The 26268-nt window shown below is 38.3% G+C and overlaps 1 protein-coding gene and 1 long non-coding RNA gene across 3 annotated transcripts in view; one reads left to right on the top strand and one right to left on the bottom strand.

The window, feature by feature from the left end:
• Positions 1 to 5891, bottom strand: part of LOC115694186 (disease resistance protein At4g27190-like) — a 105338-nt gene extending 99447 nt beyond the window's left edge. The window contains exon 1 of one of the 2 annotated variants that reach the window (XM_056317092.1): positions 5567 to 5891. Coding sequence is in view for 1 of the 2 variants with exons in the window: in XM_056317093.1 (XP_056173068.1) it covers positions 2778 to 5549 (2772 nt within the window). In the remaining variant the exon portion in view is untranslated. Of the gene's footprint in view, positions 1 to 2777 lie in introns of both variants that reach the window. The other variant, XM_056317093.1, reaches the window with a different exon arrangement.
• LOC130139655 (uncharacterized) overlaps positions 1 to 24698 on the top strand; it is a 77198-nt gene extending 52500 nt beyond the window's left edge. The window contains exon 2 of the long non-coding RNA XR_008817761.1: positions 23982 to 24698. This is a non-coding gene — a long non-coding RNA (uncharacterized LOC130139655). The remainder of the gene's footprint in view (positions 1 to 23981) is intronic.
• The last annotated feature ends 1570 nt before the right edge of the window (positions 24699 to 26268 follow it).

Here is a 26268-nt window from a genome sequence, read left to right on the forward strand (position 1 = left end):
CTCTGTATCCTTCCCATCTCTTTCGTATATGATCTCGATCGAACGGCATGAAATCACTCGTAGGATCTCGAGACAACGCTGCAGCCTCTTCCACATGTGGGACGGGGCGATACGTTGGAGATTGTCACAGTTCTTCAATATAAGAGATTCCAATTTCGAAAAGGAACCGGTGGGAATTTGATTGTTCCATAGCTCTTTGCACTGAAGGCCTTCAATTTCTAGACTTCTTATATTGGGAAATGTAACCTGCACGAGGATAATGTGAGAGAGGAGGATAAGTAGGACAAATTTATTACATTATTCTTTCTAAAACATGATAATGCAAGAATACGAATGATCACATTAAGGGATAGAGCGAACCATCTCATTGAAGAACAGTTCTGGGGATTCATCATTTTCTTCGACCGTCTCGTCTAACTTCCTCTTGACACTTGTAGGACTCTGGATGAACACTCCAAAGTTAGGGCACCGCAAAATACGTAGATGACTTAAGGAAGGGAACCTCATCACATCTGCCTTTGATCGACCACCTTCTTCCTCGTGAGCCACTACCTTCAACTGTTCGCATTGCCTATTGTCTATCCTCTCGAGTTTCTCTAGCCTTGTGGCTGTGAAATTGGGGAAGAGATATTTCATGTCGGAGCAATTCGCAACAATGACAAATTTTAGACTAGGAAAGCCCCAAATCATTTGGGAGTCACTCTTCACCAGGCTTCTCATCTTTCCTGCTTCTGTCACCCTCACTTCTTCCAATTTAGGGAGCAACACAGTTGTTTGCTCAGTATTTGCATCAAGGGACCCACAATCAAACAATGATTCTAGGGACGGATAGTTTGCAATCTCGACACTATTCAGGTTGTGCAATCTCCCTATGATTGTAGAAGGGAAGACGTTGAGTAGCTCAAAGCAATTTTCAAGGGTGAGGGTGGCTAATTTGCAGAAAGAACTTCTGGGAAGATCACCATGCCATATCCTTTTGAAGGATCCTACTAATTCAAGCGATAACCGCTCCAAACTTGGTAAACTAACCTGCTCATGAGAATTATACGTTAGATCATACCTATGAAACATCTGACAATTTGGCCTAATCCTAACGATCTATTTCATGCGATGGAAGAATGAATTTTCACCCGTGGCCTTACTCTGACAAATGTAAACATAAATAATGAACACATATTAACTAATAAAACTAAATAAAATTCTTCAAAGAGATTTTATTAGTTGCCCCACCAAGCGTGTGCCTATGACTATAATTGGTGTAATCTCAAGAGAAGGGATTTGTACCTTTTGATCAAAGAAGGAATCGGAGTAAGCATCTTGGAAATCTGAAGTAGCGGTTACTGGCTCTTTGTTTCTACGAGGATATGAGAAGAATTTCTCCATGGGACAGTTACGTATAAGTAGTCCCTTTAGGAGTGGGAATTCTATAACGTCATTTGTCCCTTCATCTGTTCCTTCTTCATCCACAATCACCGCCTTCATATTTGGACAATCCTCCACTTTAATGTCTCTAAGCTCCTCCCTAAGACATTTAGCCACAGACATCGGAAAGAGAAATGCCAGCCCCGTTTTTGTCACCACGAGTTTCTTCAGGCTTTGAAATACCGATATTCCTTGTAATTTCACATCTTGTTTCCACATGCACCGCAGGTTGGGTGACTCCCTTATTGTCAATTCCATTAGCCGAGAGAGAATCTCGACATCTCTCGTGACTTTTAGCTCCCCCAGGTCAAAAGCTGCTTCCGCTGATGAAGAACTCCTAATTTGTAGTGATTCCAAATTCGGCAACTTCAGTATCCAATCTGATTTAAAAAAACTCGACTTGGATTGAGACTCGCTTATCTCTATCGATTTCATATTGCTGTATTTTAATGGAGGTTGACCGAAGAGTATCTTTTCCGTATCAAGGAGTCCAACCATCTCCAGCACCAGGGATTCCAAGCGAGGGAATGAAACCTAAACAAAGCGCCACAAATGGAACTCGTTAAAAGTACCTTTATTGCAAATAAAGCTACCTTTCAAGAAAATGGTTCAGACATTTTCATTTATTTGAACATGGGGAAGATGAATTGGTCAACCAACTTAATTTTATTTTTTTCTCCATTGGCCGAAAATCTCACGCTAAAATACAAAAAACGAATTTCTCTTATGTGAGAAGGGAAATCATTTTCACGAGGATGCACTCGTTGCTATCATGCTGCCAATGCAGCACGAACTGCACGGTGACGTTGACACGGTGACGTTGGCATGACATGTTGGAATCAGTTGCAAATTGCACGTTAGGTGGGACACGAATTACAGGGACTTTCTTTGTTACGTGGCTCCTCGTTCACCCTCAACTTATTTAATCTCCTGACATCGCTTTCTTTTATTTTGAAATTATTGAATTTTATTTATTCATTCGAGGCTCATTCTCGCATTCATTCATTCTGCACACTATTTTTTCATCTCGTTAAAAATGTTGAATAAGTAATAAATTAGTCACAGTAGAAACCCAAGTTATCAGTGCAATTATCTAACGTTGAAATTTTTTAAAAAATAAAAATAAAAAATCAGTCGTGGAAAGAGGCTTCCCTCTAACTATAGTTGAACGTGACTCAGAATATATAGTCTATGTTCTAGTTGAGAGGATTTTTTTTATTTGTAAATCAAAATTTGAATCAAATTGTACAAATAATCAAAGTTTAATGCAATATGTACTAACGTTCAGTGAACACCAATATCATCTCATCCTCATAGGACTAATTGACAGAGGGAAAAAATGCAAAAAAAATTACCTGGATTGGAGTATCCTCTGATGTGATTTCAGCTCTGGCGCAAAAGCTCTTCATATTTGGTAACTGATGCAGTACCAGACGGCGTACTTTAGGCAATGCAGCTCTGTTATCGGTGGAAACTATTTCTTCTCCTGCATCATGTGTGACAATGGATTGCATTGAGTCACATTTCCATACTTCAATCTCTTCCAGCTGTACAAATCTTTGCATATCTGAAAGACACCACAAGTATTTCAATCGGTTGCACTTGCTGACGCTCACGGCTTTCAATTTGCTGAAGCACTCTGGTGCGATAGGGCCATGGTATATCTTCTCCAAATTAATAAGATTTTGAAGGAACAAAGACTCTAACTTCGTAAAAGCAACGAGAGGGAGGCCGTCGGATGAGTTGGCAATGTACTTGATTGAGGGGCTATAGTCAATGTCGAGATGCTTCAGTTCTCGGAATCCTTGGGTGCACAATTCGTGAGCGCTCTTTTTGAACTCACTCAACTTGCATAAATACAAGTACTGAGTCTTCTGCAGAGCTTTCTGAACCCATTCTCTTGAAAGAATATTGTCACACACTTCCAAATTGAGCTCCATGGTTTTCAAACCTTCAAATTCCCTCCCGTCAACATCTCCTATCCTGATCCAAAATCTGACCAGGTTCCCAAATGGTAGATCACCATCCTCCAAGAGTATGATGGGATGAGGAATCGATATTTCCAGAGATGTTAGCTTTGTCAAGCTCTTCAACTCGGCAAGCCAAGCACCACACGATTCCAACGGTATTTCATCCCCGCCCATCCATTCATCAAAGCATCCCATCATATGTAACTCTTCCAAGTTAATTAAGCCTTTAAGGGCTCCGGGCTCGATTATCTCAAGCCAGTCGCAGTTGCTTAGATTCAATGATTGCAGATTCGTTAGTTCCCCGATTTCTTTAGGCAGCCTAGAAATTCTAGACCCTGCGAAGCTGAGAATCCGCAATGCTTTGAGCTTGCCAAGAATTGCAACGTCCTCCACATCGCAATTTATGCTTAATGACTGGAGGTTCCCAAGAATTTCCATCGAAGGAGGTAAACTGGTGATAGACATGGAGCAAACACATAGGGCTCGAAGCTCCTTCATATGTGTGAAATCCATTCTACTGCAATCTCCCATAAAGTATTGTTCCGACAACATGAGTATCTTTGCGTGGGGAAACCGAAACGGCATTATTTCAGCAAGCCTATCATTGCCAACATTAAATAGGCCTGCCCAACATTCCTCAACCTTTTCCTTTGGCCATGTGCCATAATTGCTATTAATCATTAAGGAATTCTTATCTCTAAATGGAGTTGAGACAACCACCTCGCTGTAAAGATCATGTATGGTCACTTTGTCCGTGTCATCACCACCGTCCAACAACAAACAACCAGAACGAAGTTTACTAAGCAGAGTGTCCAATCTATCCCTGGACTTTTGTATCGTCTCTTTGCATTCCTCAAACAAGCCCAAACCCATGCCGAGTACCAATAGAGTTTCGACTTCAATGGTCCCGCCAATAAGACCGCAGAGCAAGAATAAGGACCTGGCGTCCTCCCTCTTCAAATGTTCGTAACTGAATTGCACTATGGTTTCCATTTCTTCCGCATCTATTTTTATTAAAGAGTCTCTCCATTCAGCCAGATCGCTATCTTTCAAGGTGCGCGCGACGGATTTAATCAGAAGAGGCAAACCTGCGAGCTTCTTGACCACTTGAGGCGCTATTGCTTGCAAATCCACTTCTTCTTTGAGCCTGTCACCGACCTGCTCTTCAAATAGCTTCAAAGCTTCGTCGTCCTTTAAACCTTTAAGATGAAATATGGAAGGGGCACACTCCATTTGCTTCAGGACGTCTTCATATCTCGATGTTAGCAGCAATTTGCATTTCCCGCTCACATCTCCTGAAGGAATTCCGACCACATTCAAATCAAGTTCCGCCCACAGGTCGTCCAATATTATGAGAACCTTCTCACTCGGATCCTTCTGTAATCTTTTGAACAGAAGATCTCTTCTTCCCTCTTCACTCGGCTCATCCTTCAGAATATTTAGACTCAAGGCGTAAGCAATATCGTATTGGATTTTCTTCAAGTCCGGAGTCTGCGAGACTTTTGCTTTGACGATCATGTGGAATGGTCCCCCCTCTTTCCTGAGTTTCTTCTCAACTTCCTTCAACAGCGTAGTCTTCCCCACGCCTCCCGGCCCGTAGACCCCAATCACTTTTAGCTTCTCATCATCCAGAGCTTTCATTATGCCCTGAAAGATGGAAGCTCGCGAATCGGTGATAGTGTTGTCTCCATCACCGGCCAACGAATTCATGCCGGGAGCACTGCCAACAAGCGCCGGCGGAGGATTCTCAAATGATACCTTCTCGAATTTAGCCCGCGCAACGAGTTCCTGGATGTCCTTGACCGTCTTGCTCGCCTCTTTGCTGAGACGATATCGCGCCTTCGGGTTGGGAAGCCATCCGTAGAAGCAAGTTTTCTTAGCTCTTCCGTCGTCTTCTAGCACGCCGTGCGCCTTGTTGGCGATGGTCTTCTCTTTGTCCACCCAATCCTTGACGTCCTCTTCGATCGGCTTCATTTTGTTTTGAGCCTCATCGATGGAATGCTGCACCCTTAGCCTCGCGTGATCCAGCTTCTTGACTTCATCCTCAAGTTGGCGAACGTGGCTGTCGGAGAATATCACGTAACCGCATTGACGACTGACCGGAGCCACCAGGTATTCTGCCACTATGGAAGCTACAGACAGAACAATATCCGCCATTTTCCCTCCTTTTCGACTACTACTTTTCTGGTTTTCTTGTAGGAGAAATGGAAGTTAAGAAATTATATATGCTGAGAAAGGCGGAACAGACGGAACCCGGAAAACGAAACGAATTGACTGCGCGGAAGGATTCAATACGATGAATCCACAGCCACGAAAAATTAGGTGAAAAGAGACAGCTTCTAGCAATTGGCGCAGAATTGAGATCGAAATCCAGAGCGAGGAAGTGATCATTTAGAGTTGCAACGATCAGAAAGAGGAGCACATGGCTTTAATAGAGGGAGCGTTACTATGTTACCCACCTGGGCCCATGTATAGGGACATTAATTCTTAATTTCCCTAAGATGCCCTCCCGTCACCATTGTTCGAGGTGAGTGATTTCATGCACCGTCTTGCACCGTAAAAAGATTCTTGTAAATGTGCATCTGTTTTGATTCAGGCCGTCCGCAATTTCAGTCTATTTTCGAATAGCTGAACCATGATGAAACAAGATGAGCATTTCCCTAGAGATTAGCCTTTTCTTGACATCAAAATTTCCCGATTCATCATTCCATGCTTGTGCAGTATCGGTCATAAATCCAAATCGGTTGAGTTATTGAAGAGCCAATTGAGTTTTAGATGCATACATCTATTGTACACGATGACACTTAAAGATTACTTAACATATTGCAAGTCTACCACAAACATATTACTTATCATGGTATTTTGTTACTGGAGTAGCTATTGTATTTGTTACAAAGTTATATGCCGAACTAATGGATTATAACTTATAAACTTTGGAATCACATGCTAATTTGCACATAACCCCAATTTAAAGGTCGTCTCTTTGTGTATGCATATATGTGCGCTCTTCTATGTTCGATTATTTATGAGAACAAATAATTGAATTTACCATGAGGAATAATAGAACCGGTTCTTGAAAATGTAAAATCAGAAATTGGCATGAAGAAAACCGAAATAGCAGCCATCTGGCCACCTTGGAGTTCTTCTTCCAACATCTAATTATTTCCAAAACTTTTTTTAAGAAAAAGAGAGCATTTTCAATCTTATTAGCTAATTAAGAGCGTCTTGTGCCATGTAAGCATCTACATGAGTTTTTCTAATTTTACAATGGTAAAACATGCACCAAAAGTCTCTAAACTGTTGCAAATTGTTCAATCGGACCTTTCAATTTTTTTTTGTGCAATCAAGCCCTTAGATAATATATATATATTGTTTGAGTTTGTCATTCTATTAAAAGAAGAAACAAAAGCACCGACATCAAGACCTGTTTTATCAGGATATTATTATTGATAATTATAGATGAGATATATATTGCTATCGCTAGTTTACTAATGCGTGCAGTAAATAATACATAATATATATATACACATATGTTAATAAACTATTTTCCGATGACATATATATTTATATCAACACATTCAACCGATTGGGTTTATGCTTAAGTTTCCGATAATATTATTTATGCAAATGAACAGTTATATTTAATCGATCCAGACTTCAAAAAGGAGAAAAAAATTAATAAATCACAAAAAAAAGAGCCATAGCAAAAGGCTATTGTTTGCTACTAGACCTATAGTGATTGAGACCCTTTGTAAATATGCATCTGTTTTGTTTCCGGCAGTCCACAATTTCATTCTGTTTTGAATAGGTGAACTATGATGAAACAAGATAAGCATTTCCCCAAAGATTAGCCTATTCTCAAGATCACGATTTCCGGACTAATCATTCCATGCCTGAGTAGTATTAATTGCAAATCCAAATCGGTCGAGTTATTTGAGAGCGAACTAAGTTTTAAACCATATGTATGTTGTACACGATGACACCTAAAGATTAGTATTGCAAGTCTACCATAAACATATTACTTATCACGGTATTTTGTGAATGGAGTAGCTAAAGTACTTGTTACGATTAAGAGACCCCTAAAACTTTTGGAAGAAAGTACTTCATGTGAGGCATCAAATGAGGCCTTTCGATAAGTATTCTACTGGAATTTAGGAGAAGGCTTTATCATCGGTTGGTCCTTGGCATCCTATAGGGTCTCTTCATCACTGTAGCTGAACTATGTTCCATTTTTGAGATATGGAGGTAGAGTTAACATTGATTTCTAAAGGTCATCTTTTTTCATTTTTGATAGACTCAACATGGATCACCATAGGCTTTAGTACTATGTTTCTTACCATCTATCACTAATTTTGATTAAAGGACAAGCATGTTATGAAATAATAATCTCAAGAACACATATATATGGGAATAGCTTAATCTCTTCCACTATGCTGCATACACATTAAACATATGATACTTGTGCATTTGATGCTTTCTGTTCATACCGGGAATACAATATAAACTTTCTTGGTTGTAGAATGTCAAATTACGATCAACCATCAAACCAATGAGATAACTTGTGAGGAATCAGTTTTCATCAGTCGTATCTTCCAATTGGTAGCTCCATGAGACGCCCAATCCATCTCTATCTTGGTTGATCTCGAATCATGAATCTGTTTATAATTTTTTGAAGTTGTATTTCTTTGATGTATTTTTTTTTTGTTGGTAAAATCGTGTGGTGTAATTTTGACTAAATTTCCAATACTATTAACGTTTATATTAAGAAATTGTTTTCCTAAACAATATTATAGTGGACACCGATGGTTAAAATATTATTTTGGGTCGACATTGATCTGTTAGTCAACTTCGGCCAACGATTCCAACTAAAAAATGGCTAAGAATCCTTAAAAAACTAGGTAAAAGGGAGGGGCTTCATGTAATTGGCGTAAATCGAGATTGAAGTCTAGCATGAGAAAGAAGTCAATTAAACGTTACAACCACCAAGAACAGGGACACGTGGCTTTAATGTATGAAGCATGACTATATTATACACGCATTATCTCACACACATGTGCATTAACATTGTTTTTATTTTCCCAAAGATGACCCTCCCGTCCTTCCATGCTGTACATTATAAGTGCTATAACTTTCGTACGGTACTCACTTAATTGTCATAACTATTTTTTCAATCACTATAGTATAATGACTTATTAAAAGATGTTCCCTTAATTGCCATAACTTTCTATCGATTATTCAAGTACTATAACTTTTTGAAATCGTTTACTTATGTGCTAGAAATCTGACGTGGCATAGCACTTGTGATGAAAAAAAGGGAGATTCTTCTTTCTTTGCTTCCTCTCTAACACCCATGATCATCAATGATCATTCTATTTGGTTCAACATTTGAAATGAGCATTGAGGCTCTAAAATCCTTTGAGCAAATACAAATGGCATTTGACAATTTTTTTGAAGCATTTTGGGGAAATGCAATTGCATTTTCAAATGACTCTAAAGGCCTTTAGCCCAAAGTAGGTCTGGAGGTACTTTGACAAGTTACATTTTCGGAATGCAAATTTACTGTTCATCACACTATTCATCATCTTCCCCAAGTAGTAGGTCTAGCGGCCGGCGACCGCCGCCTGAGGGCTAGCGCCACCTCGGCAACCACCGCCTGGGGGGTTGTGCGACCTCGGCGACTGCCGCTTGACGTCGCACAACCATAGACGACCACTGTCGAGGTTGCGCGACCCAGGTGACCGCCGCCTGGGGTCGTCGGATCTCAGGCGTCGCCTGGGTTGTGCGACCCAAGCGACGCTTGAGGGCATGCGACCTCCGGCCGCCTCGCTTAAGATCAGGCGACACTGGCCGGCGACCAAATCTGGCCGGAGGCGGTGGTCGATGGCTGAGCTCCACCTCAAGTTTTTCTTTTATTTTAAATATCAGCAAAAGTCATTTATAAAATATAATTTTTATCAAACGGTATTTAGATTAAAGTTACTTTTAAATGTGATTTTAAAATATACTTAATTAAATATTACTTGCATTTTAAAAAATCTTTTTAACCTAAAGGCTTTTGTATTTTACTATAGGTATTCTCCGAAAGTTGAATCAAATGGGCCAATCCGCGGAGGAGGAGGTTTGGCAGCACAAAGCGAGGTTAAGAGTTAACCATGGTGTGGAGTTAAGTTTGCTTTTTGGCCATCGTCGGTCACTTGGCAATTATTAAAGCTTCGTGTTTTGTCAACCTCGTGGTGCAAATGGGCAGTACGACTTCATGCACGTGAAGACCACTCAGTCAATCACCGAGGGACCCAACTCCACCGAACTGTCCCATCTGTCTTTCTTTTACTTAGATGCTGTGCGCGACAATTGACATGCGAAAAGTATAGGAAAATGTTCAGCCCCCTACGTCAATTGTACAGAAGATAGACAAATCTCAAAATGGGGAAAGAAGAAGAGTAAAGAATATCTTTTATTTAAGTACATGTAATTACCTATATACCTAGTAAAATAGAAATTAAAAAGGACTTGCTGAAAAAGCCTGAAAGCATCACGTTAATGTGTGCACAACCACATACAATTATATATTTAGCCCCAATTTTATACAAATCGTTTTACGTATTACAGCAACAAATATTCTAATAAAAGCAACCCCTCCTAATTCAGTCTATCACTCAAAACGAAAATGATTTTAATCGATGGTAAAATATTCTAACCCATATAATCCAAAAGATGCCCCTCTCGTCCTCCAATGCGCACAGGCCGTACAGGGGTGCATCTTAACCATATCCTGCACAACATCTGCAAGATCTCCAAAAGAAAGAAATGCCTCAACTTGATTACGCTTGACCTCAAAGACGCTGATTGAAAACAAGTGGGCCCCACTCCACCATGTCTTTTGTACTAAAATTGACTTCGGACCACATCGCCTGCGTAGTGCGAGAGCTATCCAGCTGTTTACCAGGGTGGTCCAGAACAAAGTGAAGTTAAGAGTTAACCAGGGTGGAGTTAAGTTGCTTTTTGGCCATCGTCGGTCACTCGGAAATTATCTGAGCTTCGTGTCATGTCAACCTCATGCTGTAGATAGTCAATACGACTCGATACATCGTGAGTCACGTTGTGATTATTATGCTTCGTTTTATATCAACCTCACACCGAGGGACCCAACCCCACCGCACTGTCCTATCTCTCTTTCTACTCGTTGTCCCTTCCGGCTTAGCCTTGTTATAAATCTTTTATTCAAGTACGTGCATTTACCTATACACCTAGTAAAATAGAAATTAAAAGGAAATTGATGAAACAGAATGTGTGCACAACCATATATTATTATAGATTTGTCCTCAAATATGTATAGATTGTCTCACGAGTAACAAGAACAAAACACATTCTAAATAAAGTAGCATCTTAATTGGTTTGATTATTGCGCGGATAATCCAAAATTGTTTAATAACCTGATATAATCAAATAGTCGTTACGCTGGTGTAAATATTATAGTGCTGCAATAGAAGTTGTTTTTCTATTGACTGTGAACCTAATAAAAAATCCTAGTTAAAAGGGTATACATTCCATACATGGCCGTGATTCTCAATTTCTATACCGTAAACAGATAAAATAGGAAAAAATAATAAGAATATTGATTGACGGAAGAAATTGAAAAAGCCTCGTACCCCTGTGTAAATATATGCATGCACGAGGATGAAGAGGTTGTCTTGTTCATCCTTCCTCTTTGTTTCTTTGTGCAAAACCATCTACAACAGCTCATCTCCTTCTTCTTCACTCATATTAGAGCTTAGATGGGCCTGAGCGAAGCTACGATGCCGGGTACAAAACATATTTCGAGTTTTGCAGAGAGAGATATATAGAGTTTTTGAATGTCAAGAGACCGTGTTTCGTGGGAAGAATTCATCATTGATTATGGAGAATCCCAGTAAGAGTTGGATTTTCGTGTCTCAAGCAAAGGGGATAAAGCTCTCTGGCCTGTCCTTTGTCTAATGCATGTGCTATCTCAGTCACTTCCGTAAAAGTTTGCATCATTTTCATGCAAAAGCACCTTGCGGAACTTGCGTGATTTTATTGTTATGGCATGTAAAATGTCCGTAATGCCCCTAACTACTTAGGCTAACTTCGAAAAACGCCATCACAAAAATCATCATTTTCATGCTACGGTCACTTGGATACCGCAATTTTTTTCCAGTTGCTGCTATAGTTTTATTTTTGATTACTTGAATGTCATGACTTTTAAAAGCGGCATAACTTTTTCAAAGATATTTACCATAAGTACTAGAAATTCAAAGTGTCATGGCAGTTATGGTAAACCTTTTTTCAAAAGAGTTAAGGTATTTGAATGATCAAATGAAAGTTATAACACCTAAGTGGAGAATTTTTAGAAGTCGAGTCACTTAAGTGAATATTTTTTTTAAGTCATGACATTCAATTGATCGAAAAAAAAATCACGACACTCAAGTAACGGTCATAGGAAAGTTATGACATTTATAGTGTTCTTATCTGGTCTAACTTCTATCGAAAGTTGCATGAGAGTTGAAAAGTGTATGAATCAAGATATACATCCTTCAATGGCCAACCATGCTCTTCAAGTTGCATAAGTGTTGAAGCTACAAGATAACTGGTTAAAGATAGCATCAGTAAGAGTCATCTTACCACTACCACCGATCACTTGTATTACAACGAGACGTACTCCTTCAGATTCGGCATCTAATAGTTTTCACTATGCCTTCTTGAACATTCAATACGACCACATGCTCGGTAATGAACCTATGTTTGACCCTTCAGCTTTACCCGAAGCTCTCGAACGATCAATTTGAAGAGTTCCCTGTGTCTGTCGAGAAGATAGTATTTGAACTCGACTTGAACTGTGGAAAGTCAATGTACAATAATATCACCTGCACACGCACTGCAGTGAAATTTTACACAGTGCTTCGAGTATTAGGGTCGAGTATAACAAGCTCTTCCCATCCTTAGGAGAATCTGATTATTTTCTTCACAAGTTTTTTCCGTTATCGAACACAAATTTCTCATGACTCCTACATAAAAAATGTAATACCATATGAAGGACTATTATTGAAATTTTTTAATTGTTTGTGTGGTATGACACTTGTGCAGAAATTACGACATATAAATTTGGGCTCGATAAGGTATGACAGGGGCTCGGCCACTCGGGTGACAATAGAGGGCTGGATAAAAACGTGTATTAAGTTGTTATCGTACCTAGAGTTGTCTATAATATCTTATTGTTGCTTTGCAAAACAGGGTGACATCCACTCCACTAAATACTCGTAAATTTCTGGAAACTATGGAACTCATGTAACGACACATTGTAACTAAGGGCGCGCATGGAATCCATTCTGGAGTAGAAATTCTGCTCCAGAATGCATTCCGGAATAGAAATGCGTTTGTTAAAAAATTTCTGAAATGCATTCTGGAGCAATTTTTATATTCTGGAATAAAAATGCGTTTGTTAAAAATACTTGATTCCAGAATGCATTCTTGATTCCACGATGCATTTTTTATTCCAAAATGAGTTTTGGGCAAGAAAAAGAGAAGCTACTTTTTGTAGCTTCTCTCTTCCGAAATGCATTCTCCCTATTTTCTCTTTTTTTCGTGGCCTTTACAACACATTTTGAGATCTCACTAATTTTTTTTTTTCAGAAAATGCATAAAAATTGAAAAATTCCAGAAAAATTCATAAAAATTTCTAGAAAATAAAAAAAAAGTCAGATTTCGGGAAATAGGAAATTTGGTGAATTTTTTTCAAAAAATACAAAAAAATAAAAAATTTCAAAACTTCACAAAATGGCTTAGAATACCTTTGGGCACCCACTTTAAGTGAAATTTAATTTTTTTGAGGTGTCCAAAAAAATCAAAAATTTCAAAACTTTACAAAATGGCTTAGAATACCTTTGGGTACCCACTTTGAGTGAAATTGATTTTTTTTTAGGTGCCCAAAAAAATAAAAAAATAACAAATTTTAAAACTTCATTAAAATGGCTTAGAATACACCACCCACTTTCTTTGAGTGAAATTTAAATTTTTAGGTGCAAAAAAAATCAACAAATCAAAATAGATTTCCGTTCCATAAATTGATTTCCGGAGTAGAATGGTTACCATTCGCGCTTTAAGAGGTCATATTGTGGTAAGTTTAAACCTTGTGGCTCAACGCTCAAAAGCAATTAACACTGTATGCGTCACCTCGATCGGGGCCACTTTCCACTACTTCGCTTCATCAGAACCAAACTGTATTTCATTTTCTGTAACATCATTTCTATAGAGTTCGGTTTGAAGCTTAACATCATTAGGCTCTACATCGTAGATAATGGGAGAATATCTTTTTTCCCACCTGATTTTGACATTTGTTCTACGACGAGATAATTTAAAAGATTAATAAAAAAATTTCAGAAATTTTTTTAAAAAAATTACAAGAGTTGTCAACGTCGGCGCCGGCGCCGGCCAGGCCATGCCACCTAGGACGGCCGATATTGACGTTAGCAATTTCCGATCAAAATTAGCAACAATGATCACATTGATAAATTGTTAAAATGTTTATTACTAAATTAATACAATTAAAAGGTTTTAATACTAAATTGACCGTAATACAATAAATTTATGACTTTTTGAGTAATTATCCTCATTATTAACAATGATGACGACAACAACGACGGCCGCCACCACCACCAACACCACCACCAAAGAACCATTATCTAATTTTCTTACCCTCAATCACTAATTTTGATCCAAGGACAAGCATGTTATCAAATATTAATCCCAAGAACAGATAGATACATCAATAGATGAATCTCTTCCACTGAGTTGCATACACATCAACCATATGATGCTTGTGCTTTTGATGCTTTCTAATCATACCATGAATACGATTCAGACTTACCTTTATTAGAAAATGTCTAAATTAAGATCAACCATAAAATTGATGAGATACCTCATGAGGAATCAATCTTCAAAAGTTGTATCTTCCCGCTGGTAGCTCCAAGAGACATCCAATCCATCTCTATCTTGGTCGATCTCGACACCTTGGGCAACACATTTCGAGAGATCTACAACCTTTGGTCTCCAAGTACTTTAAAGACTCTAGGCTATTGCCGCCTTCCATGGCTCTTAGCTTAGGACAACCTCTCAGTTCAACACACCTTAGCTTCTTCAACTTGCATAGGTTAGGTCATCTTTCAATTGAATCACGGTAGGAAACTGTTAGGTGTAACAAAGACCCCGATTCCCGCAAACCTTGAATCTCAACAAGTCTTTCTAATTGAGACAGCTCCAAGGAATGTAGCACGACAAATCAGGTGTCCTCAAGAGTCATTTGCACCTAGTAATTTGCAATTCCCTCAACTTCACCAAGCCTTTCAAAACAGGAAAGTATACTGCTGTGTTGGGGTTATCCCACATCGGTTATGGAATAAGTGAAAGAAAACCTCACATTCTGAGCTAGCTTTTGAGACGAGAGGGATCGGATCATCCAACATGCTGAGCATTTATCGCTAATGAGAGTCAACAGGTTTTTCAAGTTTGTTTGAAATATGTGCTAGTGTTGCGACGTCGTGACAAACTAGACTGGTGCTGCCATGGTGAAAAATGTTCCTCCAACTTGCACCTCTCCGGAAAGATAAGATCCTGGAAAAGATAAGATCCAGGAGAGTCGTACTCAATTTCCATATTAATCTTAATATTTAAGCTAATTATGCCGTGACCATCAACCCCAAATTCTTCCAAGCCCTTGACCCATAACTTTTACTGTTAAATTTTAATTGATCATGCCTCTTAATTTGAAGGGAAAATACCACAAAAAATTCTAAACTTTACCACTTGTGATAGATTTACTCTAAATTTTTTTTTGCGACACAAAAAATCTCAAACTATGCCACTTGTGACACATTTATCCTGAACTTTTTTTTGTGACATTAAAAACCTCAAACTATGCTCATTGTGACGCATTTACCCTATTAAACTTTGTCCCTAGGGCATTTTCGTTTTTTTCCTTTTTCTGCTTTTTTTTTCCGTTTTTTTTCTTCTCCGGCAAGGGCCCTCACCGGACGCTGCGGCGGGGGCGACGCTCGCCGGACGCCGGCGGGATGGTCGCCTCATGCGGATCCGCGGAGGCTTCTCCCTCGCCCCGCCCAAGCGAGGGCGTACGTCGCCGGCGTCAGCGCGAAGCGCCGCCCTCACTGAGCTGGGGCGAGGGAAGCCTCTCTGTTTAGTGGTCTGGGCGCAGGGCTTCCATCGCCCCGCTCAGGCAAGGGCGACACTTGCCCAACGCCGGCAAGCGTCGCCCCTGTCGGCGTCTGGCGAGGGTCCTCGCCGGAGAAGAAAAAAAAAGAAAAAAGATGAAAATGCCTAGGGACAAAGTTTAATGGGGTAAATGTGTCACAACGGGCATAGTTTGAGATTTTTAATGTCACAAAAAAAAGTTCAGGGTAAATTTATCACAAGTGGCATAGTTTGGAATTTTTCATGTCACAAAAAAAAGTTTAGAGTAAATCTATCACAAGTGATAAAGTTTGGAGTTTATAGTGGTATTTATCCTAATTTGAATCTAAACTTTAACGAAATATTTATAGTGTTGAAGAAATATTCTCCAAACCTTCCCATGAGTTAAACGAAAAGAAAAGAAGGGGGGCTCAGCTCCCAAGTTTAAAACATTAAGCTGCCAAAATCAACTTGGAATAGAAATTGAGATTAAAAAATCAAGGGCGCCAACTAAAATATTTTCAAAAGAATGTAATATAAAGCCATGATCACAATGACAGTTATCATTTAGGAAATCAAGATTTTTTTATAAGGAAAAACTAAGAGTTTTCACTTTGAATTAGGTCAGCTTTCTTACCGATATATGTGAGGAGATTACTCGAGCTCAAATAGTTCTAGACACTCCACGAATATCTAAGATATCTATCTAATAATCTTGTGAATATGCATAGGTTTTGAGCTACATACACAACTCCATTGAGAGAAACTAAAGGTTCATGGAAGATGCCTTTTCATTTAATTTTATAAAGATTAATATGCATAATCATAATTTATTTCTCAGAACCTCACTTTAACAGTTCTAAAAAAACCCAATTTCATTGATTAATTACACCTTAACTGGACCAGTGAATATGAAGTGTATTTGTATGTAAATATGCATGTTAAGGGGATCATTGACTCCATATTAGTGTTGTATGGACTCGATAATGTGAGCTTATTTCAGGGATTATGTGGATCTCACGTTATTCAATGGTTGAGCCTGACCACCTCTCTTTGCTATTAACCTCCACGCAATGACCCTCTTTCCGATTCTCTGCAAAATATAACGTAACAATTCACGCTTCTCATTGCAAACTCCAAATCCTTGCGTGTTTCCCCCCCAACACGTGCCAACCACACGTCCACCATCGTTGCTCTGATGCTGCTCTTTCTGTAAAACGCGGAGAAGGAGGAGGAAGATAGAACAGAGTGTTGTTAAGAGCTAACCATGGTCTGGAGTTAAAGTTGCTGTTTGGCCATCTTTGGTCACTTGGCAATTATTAAAGGTTCGTGTTTTGTCAACCTCAAGCTGCAGATTGGCAGTACGACTTCGTGCACGTGAAGGCTACTCAGTCAAGAATCGAGGGACCCCGACTCCACCGAACTGTCCCATCTGTCTTTCTTTCACTTAGAAGCTCTGTACGAGACATGTGAAAAGCACATGGAAATGTTCAGCCCCTACATCAATTGTACAGAAGATAGACAAAACTCTAAACCGGAAAAGAGGAGTAAATAATATCTTTTATTTAAGTACATGTATTTCACGACCAAAAAAAAAAGTACATGTATTTACCTATAATATACCTAGTAAAATAGAAATTAAAAAGGACTGACTAAAAAAGCCAATTTCATCACGTTAATGTGTGCACAACCACATATAATTATATATTTAGCCCCAAATTTATACAAATTATTTTACGTATAATAGCAACAAATATTCTAATAAGAGCAACCTGCTTAATTCAGTCGATTATTCAAAATGAAAATAGTTTTAATCGATGATGAAATATACTTACCCGTATAATCCAAAATTTAGATGACCTGATATGATCAAAATGTCATCATGGACGTATAAATAGTGTGGTGCCACAATGGAAGCTGTTGTTCTATTGACCATTGACATAATAAAAATATTAGTCAAAAAGGTATGTGTTCCATATGTGGTTGTGATATTCAATTACTATACCAAAAACAGGTAATACAGGATTAAATTAGAAGATATATAAAATAAAAAAACCTCTCAACCCTGTATATAACATCTCCATGCACCATTGTAGAGGATGAAGATGTCGTCTTGTCCATTCACTTTGTTTCTTGGGATAAGTATATTGAAAGTCATAAAATTTACCACGATTGCACTTTCTTGGTAAGTAATTATGTCAAATTTTAGGATTTGATTATACTCTTTGAATATTTTAGGACTCGATTGCACTTTTATGATAAGTTTTAGGACTCGATTGCACTTTTTGAATATTTTAGAACTCGATTATACTTTCGTGAGAAACTTTAGAACTCAATTATACTTTCGTGAGAAGTTTTAGGACATATAATATACTTATCCCTTGTTTACTTCTTCGTTCTTATTATAGCTTGATGGGCCTGAGCGAACGACGTGCTGTTATGCCAAGTGCAAAACAATATTTGAGTTGAGAAACTTACCGATATTATTGACGTTTCTTTGAGTAATATCTATCAATGCATCTATAGTCAAGTTGATACGTATTATTGTTGACGAGTACAGTGACACTTGTGAGGAAATTTGTACATATCGAGTTTCACATCAAATGGAAGATGTTATTTACGGACAAAGAGCCACTTCGTAAGGGCCTAATTTCCTAAAAAATCCTCAATTTTAGATCAAATTTTAAATCTGTCTCAAACTTTTTTTTATCTTAGAAAAAACTCCAAACTTTAGGTCAAGTCCTAAATTTGTCCCAAACTTTTTTTTGTCTTGAAAAAAACCCCAAACTTTAGGTTCAGTCCTAAATCTACCGCAAATTTTGTTTTATGTAAAAAAAAACACCAAAATTCAATTTATTTTCAAAAATATACCTCGATAATCCAGTTCCAACTTGACGTGGCATTTCCACCTCGATAATAAATGATTTTATTTGGTTTTATTTTGGAGAATTTCAATAATTTTTATTTGGTTTGATTTGTTGTCAAAGTGAAAATGCAACATCGGTCTGTTCCTATCATCCCATTACTTTGCTGACGTTAATTTGTTATGACGTGGAAGTGTCACGTCAAATTGGGACGGGATCACGGGGGTATATTTTTGAAAATAAATTGAAATTTTCTGATTTTTTTACATAAAACAAAATTCGAGGTAGATTTGGGATTGAATTTAAAGTTTGGGATTTTTTCGAGACAAAAAAAATCGGGGCAAATTTGAAACTGAACCTAAATTTTGGGGTTTTTTCGAGACAAAAAAAAGTTTGAGGCAGATTTGGAACTAGACCTAAAATTTAGGATTTTTTCTTAAATTAAAAAAAGTTCTGGGCAAATTTGAAACTTAACCTAAAATTTAGAGTTTTTTAGGGAATTCACCCCTCCATATGTTCGCTACCATGAATTTTCTTTTGAGAGCAAGATCCATATAAAACCGAATCCGTTCCATAGAATTAAGTGGTTAGAAATTGGGTGAAAAGAAGTGAGGAAACAAAGATCCAAGGAAAACGAAGAGAATGGTAGAGCAAGATTTTCCTGTGGGCCCACGAGATATATTCTTCCAAAAAAAGTGGGAGGCAAATAGAGGGAAATGCAACATCAGCTCCTTCTGGAGTCTTTGTCATTTCGATGGGACATGTGACAGATGTTTGAATGAGATGGGGTTGAAGCTCTAAAAATATCTATGAAGCTGTCGGCAATAATTTCGATGAAAGATAGAAGACGGTGAAGAACGCAAAGTGAATGCGTAATGAGAAACGTGACACATTTCTAGATAAGTTCGGTTGGAGCTCCTCAAATATCAACGAAGCTCTTACCAACATATTAAGATTAGAATTTAAATGAGAGGTGATTTCTGGTGTACAAGAATGTTTTCCAGCCCTGCCCAGGGGTTAAAAAGTAAAAAAGAAGGGGGCCTCAGCTCCCAAGCTTTAAACATTAAGCCCGAATATTGAGATAAAAAAATAACAATTTTTCGACGTCGGACATTCTCATCTAATAATTTGCAATTTCCTTAACTTCACCTAGCCTTCTGAGACAGGAAAGTGTATCGTCGAGGATTCATTGATGACGAGAGTTGATAGGTATTGCATCTTTGATAATGCCCAATTTGATTGACAAAGTGTAATAAAGATAAGATGCATGAGAGTTGCGCTCAATTTCCCTATTGTTATTTAAGCGAATTATGTTGCGACCATCAACCAAAAGTTCTTCCAAGCCCATGACCCAAAACTTCTACGTTTAGATATTAGGTAATCAGGCCTCATCATTTAAATCTAAAATTTAATGAAACTAGTTTTTTGGCCCACAACTACGCACCGATTACATCTTGATTCTTTTTTCACATGAAAACAACATATATAATATAAGATTAAGGTTAGAGTTTAGATAGGTAATAGTTTCTAGTATAGAAAAAATATTCACCAATTCTTCCCAGGAGTCAAAACGAAAAAAAAGTGGGGGCTCAGCTCCCAAGTTTAGAATGTTAAACTGCCAAAATCAACTTTGAATATAAATTGAGATTAAAAAAAATGAAGTGTGGCAACTAACGGATTTTAAAAAGAACGTAATATAAAAATTATGTGTGTCCGGTAATTATCCGTTGTGTATGAAATGGAGGGACCACCGCACCTAATGGAGATTCGTTAGATGCTCAAAGAGTCCTAGATGCTTCATTGATATAAGGATTAATACCACGAAAAACCTTAAATTGATACATTTGTGACACATTTATCCAAAACTATTTTTTTACCATAAAAAATCCTAACTGGTACACCTGTGACAATTTTACCCCAAACATACCACAAAAAACCCTAAACTGGTACACATGTGACAATTTTACACCGAACTAATTTTTAATATTATTTTTTTGAATTTTTTCTTTTTTCTTTTCTTTTCTTTTCTTTTTTTTTTCCTTCACTTTCAACCTCTGGCCGGTCGTCGGTCCGGCGATCGGCCAGAGGCGGAAGCCGGCGTCGGGCGACCCTCGCCTGCATCGGGCGTCGGGCGACCCTCGCCGCGGGCTGCCCTCGCCGGCCGGGCGCCCTCGCCGGCGTCGGGCGGCCCTCCTGTGTCCGGGCAAGGGCGGGTCCTCTCTCGCCCAGGGCCACCAGATCCGGCGAGGGCGACCCTCGCCCGATCTGCGGCGAAGGTCGCCCTCGCCGGATCTCGGGCGAGGGTGACCCTTGCCTGCGTCCGGGCGAGGGTTGCCCTTGCCACGGGCGGGCGAGGGCGGCCTCGCCGCTACGCCGGCGAGGGCGGCCCTCGCCGGCTTCCGCCTCTGGCCGGTCGCCGGATCGGCGACCGGCCAGGGCCTGAAGATGAAAAAAAAAGAAAAGAAAAGAATAAAAATAAATAAAAATTCGAAAAAAATAAAAAAATAATATTAAAATTTTAATTCAGGGTAAATTTGTCACATATGTACCAGTTTGGGGTTTTTGTGGTAAGTTCAGGGTAAAATTGTCACAGATGTACCAGTTTGGGGTTTTTGGTGGTAAAAAAAATAGTTTAGGGTAAAATTGTCACAGGTGTACCAGTTTGGGGTTTTTTATGGTCAAAAAAATAGTTTGGGGTAAATGTGTCACAAGTGTACCAATTTAGGGTTTTTCGTGGTATTAACCCTTGATATAAACGCCTATCTATTAATCTTGTAAATATGCATAGGTTTTGAGCTATATACACAACTCCATTGAGAGGAAATGAAGGTTCATGAAAGATGCCTTTTCAATTTTTTGTATAGAAATTACTAACTCTAATCATCATTTGTTTTTCAAAACCTCACTTCAATAGTTCTAAAGAAAACCCAATTTCATTTGATTGATTACACCTGGTTAACGGATCCCGTGAATATGAAGTGTATTTGTACGTAATTATCTCTCTCTCTCTCTCTCGGACCTCTCTTTGCTAATAATCTCCGCGTAATGAGCCTCTTTCCGATTCTCCACAACGGTAACGGAACAATTCTCTGCAAACTCCAAATCCTTACGTGTCTCCTCTCCTTCCCTACCAAGTACCAAACCACACATCCACCATCGTTGCTCTGCTGCTGCTGTTGCTGCTCAGAGGAGGAGGAGGAGGATGACAGAACAAAGTGAGGTTAAAGAGTTAACCAAGGTGGAGTTAACCAAGGTTTTTGGCCATCGTCGGTCGGTCGCTTGGCAATTGTTAAAGCTTCGTGTTGTGTCAACCTCATGTTGCAGCTAGGCAGTACAACTTGATAAATTGTGGGTCACGTTGCAATTATTAAGCTTCGTGTTATGTCAATGTCACGGGACCCAATCCGCCGTACTGTACCGTTTGTCTTTCTACACGTTTGTCCAGTCCAGCTTCAAGTTAACGTCTGCACTACCTTATATGATAATATATTAAATTATTATCACGAAAAATTTTAAATTAATATATTTGTGATAATTTTATTTTAAATTAATTTTTTGATCACGAAAAACTCTAAATTAATATACCTATAATAAATTTACCAAAAATTAATTTTTTGACCACCAAAAATCTCAAACTGTTATATTTGTGACAAATTTACATTCCAAACTATTATATTTGTGATAAATTTACCCTCTGTTAGTTTCCATTAAATTGAATTAATGTCACAAAAAATCATAAACTTATACGCTTGTGACACACAGAGGGTAAAACATAAAATTCAATTGCCGTGTGTTAAAGCAATTTGACTGTAAAATTTAATGGAAATAAATTGAGGGTAAATTTATCACGGATATATTAGTTTGAGATTTTTTATGTAAAGAAATTAATTTGGAATTTTTTGCGGTATTAACCCTAATATATTTGGTCCCAAATTCGAACAACTTGTTTTAGGAATAATAGCAACAAATATTCCAAAAAAAAGCAACCATTCAATTTGGTCCATCACTCAAAACAAAAATAGTTTAATCGATGGAAAAACATACTTACAAATATAATCCAAAAATTTATATAACCTCATATAACCAAAATGTTATCATGCACGTATGATTATTGTAGGGCCGCAATAGAAGCTGATATTCTATTGACTACAGACCTAATATATTAGCCATGATATTCAATTTCTATATCAAAATACAGATAATATACGATAAAAAATTACAAGATATTGTTCAACGAAAGAGATTAAAAGAGCCTCTAGGTCCTATAAAACATATCCATCCACCTTTTCTAAGGATGTAGTTATCGTCTTGTTCGTCCACTTTGTTTCTTTGTGCAAACCATCTACGTCTCGTCTCTACTACTTCTTTTTTATTATAGATTGAAGAGCCTGAGTGAACGACAAGCTATAATGCCGAGTGCAAACATAATTTGAGTTGAAAAACTTAACCGATATTACTGACCTTTCTTTGAATAGCATCTACTAATGCATCTATAGTCAAGTCGATACACATTATTATTGACGAGGACATCGACACTTGTGGGGGAACTCGTACATCTTGAGTTTCATGTCAAATGGAAGATGTTATTTATGGACAAAGAGCCACTGCAAATGGTCGCGACCTTGATTTTTCTTTCGAGAGCTAGACCATATAAAATCGAATCGGGCCATTCTAAGTGGGTTTTAGAAATTGGGTGAAAAGAAGTGAGGAAACAAAGATCCAAGGAAAACGAAGAGAATGGTTGAGCAAGATTTTCCTGTGGGCCCACAAGATATATTCTTCCGAAAAAAGTGGGAGGAAAATAGAGGGAAATGCAACATTAGTTCCTTCCGGACTCTTTGTCATTCCGAGATGGGACATGTGACAGATGTTTGAATGAGATGGGGTTGCAGCTCCGAAAATATCAGCGAAGCTGTTGGCAATAATTTCGATGAAAGAGAAGACGGTGAAGAAAGCAAAGTGAATGCGAAATGAGAAACGTGACACATGTCTAGATAAGTTCGGTTGTAGCTCCTCAAATATATCAACGAAGCTGTCACCAACATATTAAGATTAGAATTTAAATAAGAGATGATTTCTGGTGTAAAAGAATATTCTCCAGCCCTGCCCAGGGGTTAAAAAGTAAAAAAGAAGGGGCCTCAGCTCCCAAGTTTTAAACATTTAGCCCGAATATTGAGATAAAACAATTGCAATTTTTCGACGTGGGACACTCGCATCTAATAATTTACAATTTCCTTAACTTCACCGACCCTTCTGAGACAGGAAAGTGTATCGTCGAGGATTCATTGATGACGAGAGTTGATAGGTATTGCATCTTCGATAAATGCCCAATTTGATTGACAAAGTGTAATAAAGACAAGATGCACGAGAGTTGCGCTCAATTTCCCTATATCCGGTAGAAGAACCAGAGCTAATACGAAGCTCCCAGATTCTCCATCTTCGCTCTGGCTGAAAATACCTCCCCGCCGATTCAAAGTTCGTCAGTGTTCTGTGTCAATGTTCTGTTGATAACAGCCATGCCTACCAGGTTGTGTCTTCTCTTATCTAATTCCAGAATCCACTTCAATTCATTCTAGATTTGTTGATTGCTTTCGTTCTGTCTTGTTCTGCCTTCGCTGTTATGTTTTGGATCGCTATGCCGAGTCGATGGATATGTCATTGCACTACAATTTTGGAAGAAGAGAACGATGTTCAGATATTGAAGTGCAGTCGCTCCATCGCAACAAACAGATAACTCACTGCAAACGAATTCTGAGCTAATCTCCCTCTCGGTATCCTCTGTTCTCTCTTGCAGAGTTTTTCCTTCGTTATAGTGGAAGAACACAAATATTCTATTGCGAAGCGAAGTAATAATGATTGGATATTAACGTAACATTATGATGTTAGGAAGAAAAATGAAAAATTTCTTAATATTGGCTTAGGAAGAATATAGGTCGCATTAATGTAAAGCTGGTCCGACCGCTTTGGGTCCCTCTTATTTCCCTCTGTTTCCTCCCACGTCTAAGAGGATTCATTTTGCGTGCCCACAGGAATTTTTTTTTTTACCATTCTCTGCACTGGATCAATCAACATGGACAGTTCAACGTTGCCTGACTACACTTGTTAGCGAGGACAATTTGGTTTTAGAAATTTGGATGTCCATGCTGATTCATTTAGGCGTACTTGTGCCAAACTAATTATCATTACAACAAATCCTTGTTTGACAAAAGATCCCCATCCTTACTACTTTAAATGTCTTGTTTTTTGTCTTATAAATATTTTCAACCTTTATTTCCCACTTTTATGTGCCCACAGGAAAACTTTTCCTTTACCATTCTCTTCATTGGATCAATCAACATGGACAGTCCGATCAATGCTTAGCTTTCTCTGATGCTATTTGAGGCTTTGAGCCTAGGATAATTCTTTCATTGGTAGATTACTCATGTATCGTCCACAATTTACTAATACCATATTTAAAAAAAAGAAAAAAAATGAGCAAAACCCAGGGAGTATTACTTCTTGCTCTCTCTTTCTCTCTCTACTTTTTCTTTTTCCTCCGTAAAAGCTCAAGTCTTCCCCTGTTCCTCCATTTATAGATAGAGAAGCGACTGAGGTTATTGTCAGCGAAAATCTCCCGAGATAGCAGCCAACTTTTGCTCAACTGACTAACATCTCCCCCTAGGAATCGTTCAATCTACAGGAATTTCAAACTCCTCCACGACTGGATTATCCATTCCTGATTAATTGCTGATTTTTTTTTATCTTTGTATATATATTTTAAGAACGAATATAAATTGGATGCTATTGTTACATAATGCATATTGCCTAACGTAGATTTGATTTTTTTATGTGACAAAACAAATAAATGGGATAGTTAAAATTTTGATTCAGGTCTTGACAGATAATTCCCTTCTTTACTAGATTGTTGATCGATTTTGGTCATTGAAGCCTCTTTGAGTTCTGTTTCTTCATTGCAGATCATAGGTATTCAATTTCAAACTTGTTTGGAATTTGCTGGAACCTTGTCAATACATGCTGATTCGCAACTGCTGTGGCCCTGAGCTGATGTCAATTTACAAGGAACGTTGCGCACGCTATATCACTTATCCACAAGCTATCAAAAAGGCAACCAAACTAAGACAAAATCCACCTAATTCATGCTTAGTCCACGAATTCCAACACACGCTCAGAATTGTAAGAGAGCATACAAGACCGCAAATCGCGATCGTTTGATGACTAATTGACATGAATTGAAGCCACATCTTCCTACAAGCGCATATGTGTCTACTTGATCCAAATGGCATCAATCCAAGACCAAATTAGCACCAAATTTAAACAGAGCAATCATGATCAGCATGTAATACTTCGTTTCTAGCATATTCAAGTTCGCTTATGACTATAATTCTCGGAAAATTGGCATGAGATTCTCCATGTTACTTCCTAGCATGAAAATATATGATCCCATGACCAAACTAGCCTCGTTCAGTTCTTGACCGAGAATTTCATTCATTACTAGATTGTTGATCTATTCTGGTCATATAAGCCTATTTGAGTTCTGTTTCTACATAAAAGAATCGCAGGTATTCAATTTTGAACTTGTTTGAATATGCTAGAACCATGTCAATATATTTTAATTCGCAACTGTTGCAGCCCTCCCTTCATTTGATGCTATCCCACTCAAGTAAGTATGTGTGATGATATAAGATTGTGTTATGGTGAATTTCATGTTCGCTTGGAAAAGAAACTATGTCATGAATGAAATACACAGTGATCTAGTTTAGCAATTACATCAAACAGGTGGTATGCATTTTGGCCAAGGAGCTTAGATGCAAAAG

This window comes from Syzygium oleosum, unplaced genomic scaffold (genome assembly GCF_021117445.2).
Source record: "Syzygium oleosum isolate NSW1041296 unplaced genomic scaffold, Sole_v2.1 Sole_v2.13, whole genome shotgun sequence".
In the NCBI taxonomy this organism is placed as follows: Eukaryota; Viridiplantae; Streptophyta; class Magnoliopsida; order Myrtales; family Myrtaceae; genus Syzygium; species Syzygium oleosum.